This window comes from Kogia breviceps, chromosome 1 (genome assembly GCF_026419965.1).
Source record: "Kogia breviceps isolate mKogBre1 chromosome 1, mKogBre1 haplotype 1, whole genome shotgun sequence".
Lineage (NCBI taxonomy): Eukaryota > Metazoa > Chordata > Mammalia > Artiodactyla > Physeteridae > Kogia > Kogia breviceps.
The window spans coordinates 146,250,991-146,263,135 of record NC_081310.1 but is presented as its reverse complement, the minus strand read 5'-3'; the positions used below and the strand labels follow the sequence as shown (position 1 = coordinate 146,263,135).

General features: G+C 46.8%; 1 protein-coding gene across 8 annotated transcripts in view; it reads left to right on the top strand.

Moving 5' to 3' along the window:
• Positions 1-9,612: 9,612 nt before the first annotated feature.
• AK4 (adenylate kinase 4) overlaps positions 9,613-12,145 on the top strand; it is a 74,961-nt gene continuing 72,428 nt past the window's right edge. For 3 of the 8 annotated variants that reach the window (XM_067006535.1, XM_067006546.1, XM_067006536.1), the window contains exons 1-2: positions 9,613-9,684; positions 10,205-10,476. In XM_067006535.1, coding sequence (XP_066862636.1) covers positions 10,332-10,476 — 145 coding nt within the window. In that variant the 5' untranslated portion in view covers positions 9,613-9,684; positions 10,205-10,331. The other 5 variants (XM_059052367.2, XM_059051842.2, XM_067006544.1 and 2 more) reach the window with 5 other exon arrangements.

The window sequence follows — 12,145 nt, the reverse complement described above, 5'->3', positions numbered from 1 at the left end:
GAGGGCAGCTGCAACTTGACTCTGGAGTTGGTAGGCTGGCCTGTGGTCATGGGGTGGAGAACAAAGTGAGAATGCCATTTGAGAGCCAGATCCACAGTGAGCCAAGCTCCAGTCAAAGGGGTCTGGCAGCAAGATCTGGGGCACAGCAATGATTTGGCAACAGGCTGGTAGCGGGAGGCTGACAGATGAACTGGCAGGTTCAAGAAGGAAGATGTAAGTTAAAACCTGCAGAGATTCCTGAGACGGAGGGCCTAGTGGGAAGAACCTTTCATAGGACCCTGCTGGCCTCACCTAGCTGTTTAGCAAGTAAAGCCAGGTTGAACATAAGTGACTTTCTCCTTGCTGTTAGTATTTCTCTACAGAGCAGCAATCTGGTGCAAAGCCCTCCTGACAGAGTCTTAGGACCCTCTTCACTCAAGTACTGGGGAGACTGGGTAGTGTGTAGTGGTTATGTGCCTTGACCCTGATGCCTGGGTTCAAATCCCAGCTCTGGCTCAGTGACACTGGGGGATAAATTACCTAACCTCTTAGTGTCTTAGTTTCTTCATCTATAAAATAAAAAGATAACAGTGTTACTTCTGAATCAGCATAGCACAGTGATTAAAGAGCACTGTCTCTGGAGTCAGGATGCTTGATTTATGTCCTTAATCTTCCACTTATGTCTGTGGGACCTCAGGCAAGTTACCAGATGTCTTGCTCCAGGTTTAAGGTCTATAAAATGGACACAAAATAATAGGCACTTATGACATAGGGCTGTGACAAGAATTAATATTATATATCACATAATAATATAATTATATATATAATATATATAATTATATTATATATATAATATATATATATACACACACATACAGAGAGAGAGAGAGAGAGAGAGAAAAACACTGGCACATAGCAAATACTCAATAAATGTTAATTATACTTTATACTGCCCATATCAGAAGACCAAACTCAGAAGGCTCTCACAAGCAGGATCTCCTTTACCCATCGAACCTGATGAGCAATATTTGGGCGGAATAAACTCAGTGTTCAGTTCCAGTCCCTCCATCCAGTTGGAGCAGGAAGAAAGTTGCACTCCCCCTGCCAGTCAAATTTGCACAGAGGAGTAGGCATTTGCCTACTAATGCCAAGGCAACTCGAAGAAGGAGTGATTGTGGTTAGGAAGGTGGCGTGAAGAGTGAGAATGACACAGTTTGTTCATCCCCGCTACCAGATGTGCAAATCAGAGCAAAGTTCTGAGCAAGATATCATCATTATATCACTACATTTGGAGGGTAGAGCTTAACAGATCGTTACCTTGCTTTTTAGTGTTTCACAGTGAAAAGACCTTGGGTGGGAATTCAACACCTTCATCTCCTGAGGAAGCACCTCTATCATAGACTGTTATTCCAGGAGCAATTTGTAAGTCTTTTGCTCATGCAGAATAATGGGTCATACCAGGTAAACATGAAGAATGTTGATTTCTTTCCTCCCAGTTCTTTTGTTTAACTGCTTGGGAACTTTTTTTTTTTTTTTTTTGTCTGAGAGCAAGCTTGGAAAAAAAAAATGCTGCTGCCTCTTTTCAATAACTCTTAAGATGTTATAGGTTGGGCTTCCCTGGTGGCGCAGTGGTTGAGAATCCGCCTGCGGATGCAGGGGATACGGGTTCGTGTCGCGGTCCGGCAAGATCCCACATGCCGCAGAGCGGCTGGGCCCGTGAGCCATGGCCGCTGAGGCTGCGCGTCCGGAGCCTGTGCTCTGCAAAGGGAGAGACCACGACAGTGAGAGGCCCTCATACCAAAAAAAAAAAAAAAAAAAAAAAAAAAAAAAGATGTTATAGGTTAATAACCATGTTAACTAGTAAAATTTGGAGATAAGATGATTCTTTCACTTGTAAGAATATGCTACTGTCACACATAATGCCATGTTAGTCCTCACCATTTATTCTTCTCTCAATACAATTGTTACTGAGTACAAGCTCACTCTACTCGCCACATGACAGGCCAATAAATCGGGAGACGAGGTTTTGAGGCAAGGAATAGTGACTTTATTCAGAAAGCCGGGCATCTGAGAAGATGGCAGACTAGCGTCCTAGACTACCATCTTATCAGGGTCTGGATGATAGTTTCTTTTATAGAACAGAGACAGGGAGGAGGTGAGGAGGTAAAGTAAAAGTAAAAAGGCCATAAATCTTGCAATGTATCTCCTGGTTTGGTCAGCCTCAGGGAGGGGATGTGTTAATTTCTTCTTTCTTACAGCCATTCACAGGTGGGCATGTTCAGAAAGTTTCCCTGTGAGTTGAACAAAGGCACTTTAGTTTAACATTCAGGCAGAGGGGCAGGTTCCCCGAGGCAGGCCATTTTGTATGCTTAAAGCTATAGACAGATTCCATATATATGTGTTAGCATATGGTATTTGTTTTTCTCTTTCTGATTTACTTCACTCTGTATGACAGACTCTAGGTCCATCACATATATATGGAATCTAAGAAAAAAAAAAAAAGGGTCATGAAGAACCTAGGGGCAAGATGGGAATAAAGACACAGATCTACTGGAGCATGGACTTGAGGATATGGGGAGGGGGAAGGGTAAGCTGTGACAAAGTGAGAGAGTGGCATGGACATACATACACTACCAAACATAGGGTGGATAGCTAGTGGGAAGCAGCCGCGTAGCACAGGGAGGTCAGCTCGGTGCTTTGTGACCACCTAGAGGGGTGGGATAGGGAGGGTGGGAGGGAGACGCAAGAGGGAGGATATATGGGAACATATGTATATGTATAACTGATTCACTTTGTTAAAAAGCAGAAACTAACACTAAAGCAATTATACGCCAATAAAGATGTTCAAAAAAAGCTATAGACAGCATCATTTTAGTGATTATAGAAACAAAAAGCAATGGAGAGCAAAGGTTAAAGTAAAAGAAACAGATCCAACATAGAGTCAGATTTTGTTCTTCCCTGTTACACAATCTTTTGGTGTCTTAAATATTTCATAAGTGCCTACAGGGAGAAAGGAGTCAGGCACTCTGGGGCTGATATCTTGTCGCTTCTTCCCATTATTTTACATCTTTCTTTTCTGAACCTTGCCATTTCCAAGTCACTAGCCTTTCTTCTGTCTGTCCAGACACTTTATCCACTCTTCATTCAGCTGTGAGTCAGTCATTCAGTGATATTTACTCTCTATATCTGGAATCGATACCTAACTCTGTGGAGGCCACAATATACAAGATGAAGCCACTTTGTAAGCAGATAGATTGGGGGGGCCCTGGAGAAAGAGAACCAGGAATGGCTTTCTTGACACAAGTAAACTCATTTTGGCGTAAGCCATTTTGTGAACTCATTTTGGCCTAAGCCTAGCCAAAATGAGTTTACAATGCTCGCTCTTGAACAGGTCTTGGTAATTAATGATCTTAAGGGAACAAAGGTGCAGGAACAGAGAAGAGGCAGTCAAAGATAGTGCAGTGGCAAAGCAGAGTTCTAGTTCCTCCTTAAGGGATATACATAATAATATATCTTTGACTTCTGCAGGAATTAAGACCCCCACCCAGGTGGAGGACAGGATGATGATGTTGACCCTTCTTACTTCAGTCAACTAAGACTTGGACTCTCTGGACCTTTGCCCCAATTTTATGCTGAATTCTACTTTACTCAAGACCCTCTTGAATATGCATGTACCCTTAGCTTAAAACTTCCGCAGTTTGGCTGTTTGGGGAGACACTGCTTTGGGAAAGATCTCTGGTGTTCTTCTTACTTGCTGCAAGTAATAATAAATCCTTCCTTCTCCCAATCTTCGGCTTGGTTGTGTCTATTGACTCGACACCCACCAAGAGGCAAACCTAGTTTTCGTGTAACAACTATGTTCAAGGAACCTACAGTGTATATTAAATACAACAGAAGTAAGCCTGAAATAATGATAGAAAGACAGTGATGGAGAATGATAGTGTGAAGAATGGGTGTGGGGTGGGGTTGTGAGTGTTAATGTTTGAAGTGAGAGCAGCATAATATCTGTGAACTATGGTTGAAATGGTCACATCATTAAAAACAATCCTGGTGAGGTTATATTAAATTACATTTCAAGGGTACACTTTGAAGTATGTGAAAGCATCCTTGATGAAGCAAGAGATAATTTGATGTGGAACTAGAGCTGATTCTAGGTAGTACATGGATCTGGCTTTAGATAATAATAAACTAAATGTTAAGAAAGTATTTCCTTTCTAATCCTATTTTAAAAATATTTTTTAAAAAATTTCTTTATTTATTTGTCTGTGCCGGGTCTTAGTTGCAGCATGTGGCATCTTCGTTGCCACTTGAGGGATCTTCAGTTGTGGCATGTGGGATATTGTAGCACGTGGGATCTAGTTCCCTGACCAGGGATCGAACCTGGGCCACCTGAATTGGGAGCCTGGAGACTTAGCCACTGGACCACCAGGGAAGTCCCCCTTTCTCTTTTGAGCTGTATGTATATAGACAAACAGAAAGTCTCATTTAGATGCTGCATGTCTTTTTTTTTGTTTTTTTGCTTTGGCTAACACTTGGAAAACAACACACTTCCTTTTTTTTTTTTTACAAAAAGATTAAGCTCAGAACCTCAAAAGGTAGATTTCAGCTGGAATTTGGTAACTTTATTTTATTTTTCTTGCATTTATTCTAGTGTATCCTTTTATTTATGGTTAGTGAGTTATATACAGTTTCTTTTCCAAATAAATTATTTAAACAAATTGAGTCGATATAAAGAAACATGATAAGTAGATTAGAACCAAGGTGGTACAAGGTTATGGCAAAATTGTGAAAGTAGTATGGAAATGACTGATGTTTAGTAAATAAGAGCACTATGCCTGGAATGAGAAAATCTGGGTTTGAGTCCCTGCAATACCATCAACTAGCTCTGTGACCTTGGAAAGTTCACCTAATCTCTCAGAACCTTAGTATTCTCGTCTGTAAAATAGGAAGAAGAAGAATCTCTACACGACCTTCTTTGCAAGCTTGTGAGAATCTGATGAAGGAAGGTGTAAAGTGTGAACAAATGTTGACTTTATATTATGTGAAGCTGCAGAGAGGCAACATGGCTTCATGGTGAGTGTGTTAGGATGGGGAGGGAGATTTGCCAACATTTACAGAGTACTTACTATGGGCAAAATGCTGTAGAATTTTTTTTTTGTTTTTTTTGTTTTAAGTTGAATTTATTTGGTTATTATTGAAGCTAAATATTTCAAGCACTTCTATGTAATCTGAGTTTTTCCTTTTTTGAATTACTTGTCCATCTCATTTGCTCATTTTTTTAAACATCTTTATTGGAGTATAATTGCTTTACAATGGTGTGTTAGTTTCTGCTTTACAACGAAGTGAATCAGTTATACATATACATATGTTCCCATATCTCTTCCCTCCCTCATCTCCCTCCCTCCCACCCTCCTTATCCCACCCCTCTAGGTGGTCACAAACCACCTAGCTGATCTCCCTGTGCCATGCGGCTGCTTCCCACTAGCTATCCACCCTACGTTTGGTAGTGTATATACGTCCATGCCACTCTCTCACTTCGTCACAGCTTACCCTTCCCCCTCCCCATATCCTCAAGTCCATGCTCTAGTAGGTCTGTTTTTTATTCCCATCCTACCCCTAGTCTCATCATGCCATTTTTTTTCTTAGATTCCATATATATGTGTTAGCATACGGTATTTGTTTTACTCCTACTGACTTACTTCACTCTGTATGACAGACTCCAGGTCCATCCACCTCGCTAAAAATAACTCAGTTTCATTTCCTTTTATGGCTGAGTAATATTCCATTGTATATATGTGCCACATCTTCTTTATCCATTCATCTGTTGATGGACACTTAGGTTGTTTCCATGTCCTGGCTACTGTAAATAGAGCTGCAATGTACATTTTGGTACATGACTTTTTTCGAATTATGATTTTCTCAGGGTATATGCCCAGTAGTGGGATTGCTGGGTCATATGGTAGTTCTATTTGTAGTTTTTTAAGGAACCACCATACTGTTCTCCATAGTGGCTGTATCAATTTACATTCCCACCAGCAGTTCAAGAGTGTTCCCTTTTCTCCACACCCTCTCCAGCATTTATTGTTTCTAGATTTTTTTGATTATGGCCATTCTGACCGGTGTGAGATGATATCTCATTGTAGTTTTGATTTGCATTTCTCTAATGATTCATGATGTTGAGCATTCTTTCATGTGTTTGCTGGCAATCTGTATATCTTCTTTGGAGAAATGTCTATTTAGGTCTTCTGCCCATTTTTGGATTGGGTTGTTTGTTTTTTTTGTTATTGAGCTGCATGAGTTGTTTATAAATTTTGGAGATTAACCCTTTGTCAGTTGCTTCATTTGCAAATATTTTCTCCTATTCTGAGGGTTGTCTTTTGGTCTTGTTTATGGTATCCTTTGCTGTGCAAAAGCTTTTAAGTTTCATTAGGTCCCATTTGTTTATTTTTGTTTTTATTTCCATTTCTCTAGGAGGTCAGTCAAAAAGGATCTTGCTGTGATTTCTGTCATAGAGTGTTCTGCCTATGTTTTCTTCTAAGAGTTTGATAGTGTCTGGCCTTACATTTAGGTCTTTAACCCATTTTGAGTTTATTTTTGTGTATGGTGTTAGGGAGTGTTCTAATTTCATGCTTTTACATGTAGCTGTCCAGTTTTCCCAGCACCACTTATTGAAGAGGCTGTCTTTTCTCCACTGTATATTCTTGCCTCCTTTATCAAAGATAAGGTGACCATGTGTGTGTGGGTTTATCTCTGGGCTTTCTATCCTGTTCCATTGATCTATATTTCTGTTTTTGTGCCAGTACCATACTGTCTTGATTACTGTAGCTTTGTAGTATAGTCTGAAGTCAGGGAGCCTGATTCCTCCAGCTCCATTTTTCGTTCTCAAGATTGCTTTGGCTATTCAGGGTCTTGTTTGTTTCCATACAAATTGTGAAATTTTTTGTTCTAGTTCTGTAAAAAATGCCAGTGGTAGTTTGATATGTAGATTTTTGAAAGTAGAAAAATGAATTCAATTTGGCCTTAGCCCTCAGAGTTTACTGTTTGTCTATGGACTAACATATAGATGTGTATCATTCTGTAGACTGTGATACATATTATAAATGGGTTTAAAACCCTAGGCAAAGGAAATAGGAAAAAGCTGATTACATGAGCATTTGTGATAAGAATAGCTACCATTATGGCCCTTCCAAGGGCTAGGGAGTCTGTTAGGTACTTTGTCATACTAGCTCATAACTCAGGAACAGAGATCAGAGAGGCTAAATAATTGTTCCATGGTTAATCATGGTGATGTTCACGAATAAATACTTATTATATGCCCAGTCCTGTGCTAACTTCTCTTACACATTATTTCATTTAAGCCTTATCACAAGCCTGTAAGATAAGTCCTATCTCCCTTTTACAGATAAGCAAACTAAGACTCACAGAGATCAAGAGGCTTGCAGTTATTGAATGGTGCTGTTGCAGTTTAATCCTGGGGTGTCGTTTGATTGCAAAATCCATTACTTCCAATTCTACGGCTTCCAATCAGTGGCTGAGTTATGGGACTGAGGATGGCTGTGCACAAGGAAGGTCCATTCAGGGCTCTTGAAATGTTAGGTTCTAATCTCAGCTGGGCTTCTCTACGCTTACTAAGTCACATCTCCTCTTTTGTTTCATAATATATGTTCCTAAACCTTAAAGGACCAAGTCCTAGGACCATGTGAGTGGCTAATACAGCTGCATGACACCATAAGGTGATGTTGGTGAAGACATTTCAAAACTAGGCAGAAGAACTGGGAGAGAGGGCAAGGTAGGCTATCTACATCTAGTTTGTGGGGGCTAGAGGCTCTCTTTCCTGTGGGAACTTACAGAATCAATTCTTGGTAAATGCAAAGGGACCTTGTGCTAAATCCAATCTCCTCAATTTAGAAAGAGAAGAAGTTAATGGCCAAAGGTCCCACAGCAGGCAGAGGAATCAGAGACCGCACAGCTCCCCTGTCTCAATGCTCATTTCCCAAGAGCAGTGGTTTTCAGTGTGCTTTCCAGATCAGCAGCCCTAGCACTACCTGGGAACTGTTAGAAATTCTCACCTCAGAACCACAGAATCGGAGATGGTGGAGGTGGAGCTCAGCACTCTGTTTTACCAAGCCTTCTGAGTCATTCTGATGCATGCTCAGGTTTGAGAATGACTGCAAAGTATCTGCTATATATTATACAGCACATGGCAGGAAGAACAGTGGAGATTTAAGTCATCCCCTCCAAACCCCCAGAAATTCTTCTCCATCTTTGTTCCCAGGAGAAGGACTGAAGGGGCTCAGTGTAACAACCCCCCGAGATCCACAGAACACTGAGATACTTTAGACAGGGGGATGAACCTATGGAACAAACGCTGGCCGGGGGTTGGCAGCCTGGGTGTGCCCCCAGGTAGCCAGAGACAGGTGCTGTCTGGCCATCAGTGTGTGGAGAAGGGCTGGGACCTGGGATACCATCAGGCTTCCCCATTCCCCAGTCCAACACAGACAGAGCAGCCAAGAATCTAGAGACGGCTCTTCTCCATACTGTCTCTCCGCGTCTGTGAGCCACGAGTTGGGCGCACTCAGAACCCTGCAGTGGATTTCCCAAAGGCTGGAGGCAGGAGGCCTGTGGAAGGAGGGCAGAGGACCAGAGCGGTGGGATGCAAAGGTGTATGGAAGGCACCTGTGTGGCCCTGCTGACGATTTTTTGCTTTATGTTGAAGGGACGATAATATCTGAGGTGGGGAAATAATGGAAATTGATTTGCACTTTAGCAGTATCTCTGGCAGCTGCTTTACGGATGGATTGGCAGAAGCCGGAGACTTGTGGGCAGGCGGTTATCACGGTAAATCCGAGTGGGAAATGAAAGTTGTGTGTGGTGTGGGAACAGATTTCAAAGAATATGGATTGGGATATTTGGTTATGCCGGGGAGGCGAGGGAGGAGATAGCACCCACCGGGACTTAGTGAGTTGTAAACGTAGTGCCAGAGTCCTGGCTTCTGAAGTCCTGGAACCAGTCGGCTACCAGATCCTGAGGGCTGGATGATCTCCCCCCTCCCCGCCCCACCTTTTCCTCCTAACCCAAGGAACCTGGGCTTTGGAGTCCGGCAGATGAGAGTTCAAAATTCCCGCTGGAATGTAACTTCCACCGGGGCAGGATTCTATCTCTGGTTCGCAGCTATATGCTGAGGGACTAAAACAGTGTCTGGCACATAGTAGGGGCTCAAAAAACATTTGCTGAATGAATGAATCAATGAATGAATGGCCATACTCCACGCCTCCTCTCCTCCCTTGTGCATACCCTACTTGGAACGGTTGTTGCTGAAGGAAATCACCTAGCCGCGAACTTGGACGCACAGTAGGCGCTCAACATGTTGTGTTTTTTCCTTCCTCTCCACAGGAGACCGGGTCCCCAGGCGACCGCAAAAGGGCGGTTTTGGTCCCTTGCGTCTTCTCCACCTCCCTTCGCCCCCGCGGGCCCCACGGGGGTCTTGGGGAGCAAGTGGGTCGGGGAGGCGGGTGGGAGCGGAGCTACGGGGCGGGGAGAGGCGGGGGCGGACTGACAGGCGGCTAGCGCGGAGCCGTTCTCCTAGCTTACGTAAGGCGCGAGTCCCGCGCGGCCGGCCGGGGCTCCGAATGGGGGCGGGCGGAGGCGGCGCCGCCCAGCGGGATCCGGGCTGGAAGCCTCGCGGAGCGCCGCGTCCCGGCGGAGGTGTGTGTTTATATGACTGCTCCGGGTGGAGAGGCGCCGAACTCCGGCTCCTCACAGCGGAGAGCGCATCCGTCAGCCCTAGGCGGAGGTGGGCGCTGAGCCGTCCGCGCGGGAGGTGACAGCCGCCGGGGAGGGGCCGAGGTGCGGACCAAACGCTGCCCACGTGCAGGGACCCGGGTTGGGGCTCAGCCCCCAGGCCTCCCGGGGCGTGGGCGACTGAAGGCGCGCCTGGAGTCACCGCCTAGCCCGCCCCCCCCACTCGGGGGAGGCTGGCGTAGGGATGCCCTACTCCCTCCTTGGACGGGACGTGGGGCGCGAGGTTTAGGAAGGGATCGAGGTGGGGCGGGCCGGGTGGACCTCCCAGCCCCCGACAGGGGCGGGTGCTCGGGCGTTCGCCAGAATCGCAGCGTGGGGGCGAGGAGGGCGGGGAGGTGTAGCGTGGCGCTTACTCCGCCTTCGAGCCGCCCCGCCGCGGGGCGGAGGCGAGGGGTTGTCTCCAAAGTCTCTCCTTCCCCTGCAGGGGCGGCGGCAAGTCCCCGCGCGAGCCCAGGGTGTCAGAGGCTGAGGCAGAAGCAGCAAAGTTCCCGGGGCTTCTCCGAGGCCGCTGTCCGGGTTGCCAGTTCGGCCTCCCCCTCCTCGCCAAGGCAATGGCTTCCAAACTCCTGCGCGCGGTCATCCTTGGGCCGCCCGGCTCGGGCAAGGGCACCGTGTGCCAGAGGATCGCCGAGAACTTTGGCCTCCAGCATCTCTCCAGCGGCCACTTCTTGCGGGAGAACATCAAGGCCAACACGGGTGAGGACGTGCGGAGGCGAGGGGCGGGGTGAGCCGACGCGGGATCGGGTGAGGCCGGGAGGCGAAGGCAAAGGGCCGGCGAGGGGCCGGGTCTCTTCGGTCCCCGGGCGCCCTTCCCCCGCCCGCGTGTGGTAGTGCAGGCTCCTACGTGCCGGGGCGCATGCAGCCGGTGGCCCGCGGCCGTGCGGCTTAACCGCGCCAGGGAGGAGGCCGAGGCTCGTTGGGAGGAGGGTGGGAGGTGCACGCGGCCCCTCTCTCCGCGCGGGCTGCTCTTGCCGTGGCGAGAAGCAGGTTATCACCCAGCTGAGGAGCGAGATCCAGGCAGCTGAAAGCCCCGAGCTTCCCTCTCGCCCGGCTTCCTTAAGGCCAAGCCATCCCCGTCCCTCGGCCGCCTCCTACCCCGTCCACCGCGTCTCTGGTGACACGAAGCGTCCCCTCCTCTCGCCCGAGCCCCCCGGGCCGAGCGCCGCCCACCTGTGGGAGTCGGGCGGGGCCGCGCGCTGGGGAACCTGTGGCGCCGCGGGGCTCGCAGCCGCGCGCTGCTCCAGCCCCTCCGCGCCGCCTGGGACCTCTGGGCAGAGCCCTGGGTGGCTTTGAAAGGCCTGTCTGTTCCCTGCCGCCTTCTAAGGTAAACTCTCACCGCTAACTCCCCCCTCCTCTCCAAGACGGGGCCTGGCCGTTAGGAGACAAGGAGGAGACTCGTTCTGATAAATTACATTTTGAATCCAGCTTCCCTGGAAATGGCTTCTTGAGAATGCCTCCTTTGGCTTGCGTGGTGAATTGAGGGCTATAGATCGCCTGCTCTCTTAGCCTTTCAGTACGGCCCTTCTCTCCTCTCCTCCCACCCCACGTTCACACCAGTTCATAATGAATTGGCGTTCAAAGGCAAAAGGTAGCTGTGGTGCTGCTGCGAGGTATATACATGGCCCTTCTGGGATGCAGATGCTCACGATTAGCAACTCCTTTATGAAAACTTGTTATTGCAAACGGGGTGCTTCACTGTGGCTTCTGTTCTCATCAGTGTCCTAGGGGGTTATGGCCTATTATGGGTTAATTATCCAGGGATCTTCATTACAGAAGCACAGATTAGTTTGGTGAGGTAGGTGGAGGACGGTGCTGGAAAACAGAAAGCCTGAAAGTGGGGAATTAAGATGTATCTTAAAGGCGGGTTTTATTCATTATCTCTTAAGCAGGTTGTAAAAGCAGGCTTTTATTTTGATCTTCAAGAATCCTGTCACCCACCCTCAACATACACAAGGCCGAGTCCTGTGTACCAGATTGCACCTGGAATTTTCTCTTGCGGGTATTGTTACCACGATTGGGTCTATTTTAATTTTAATACTACATTCAAATGCATTTTATTCCTTCCGTGTTTGGAATGCAGTTTGGGCAGGGGGGAGAACTGTGTGAGAGGGAAGGCTGCCTCTCTACCCAAGGGTTTTGTGGTCAGGTGGGGCTTCTCGTGGTAGAGGCATAATGAGGGGAGGAAACTGCTGAGTGGGAGCCCATTTTTCTGCATTCTCTATAGCAACTGACTTGGTAACTTGTTTCTTCTGGCATGAAGGGCTTCACACCATCCATCCTGGTTCTGGATTAGTGGCTCTTCCCATTTTTCAAGAGAATATGATGGGAAATAGTTTATTTCTGCACTTTTTTTAAGGGTTTTTAA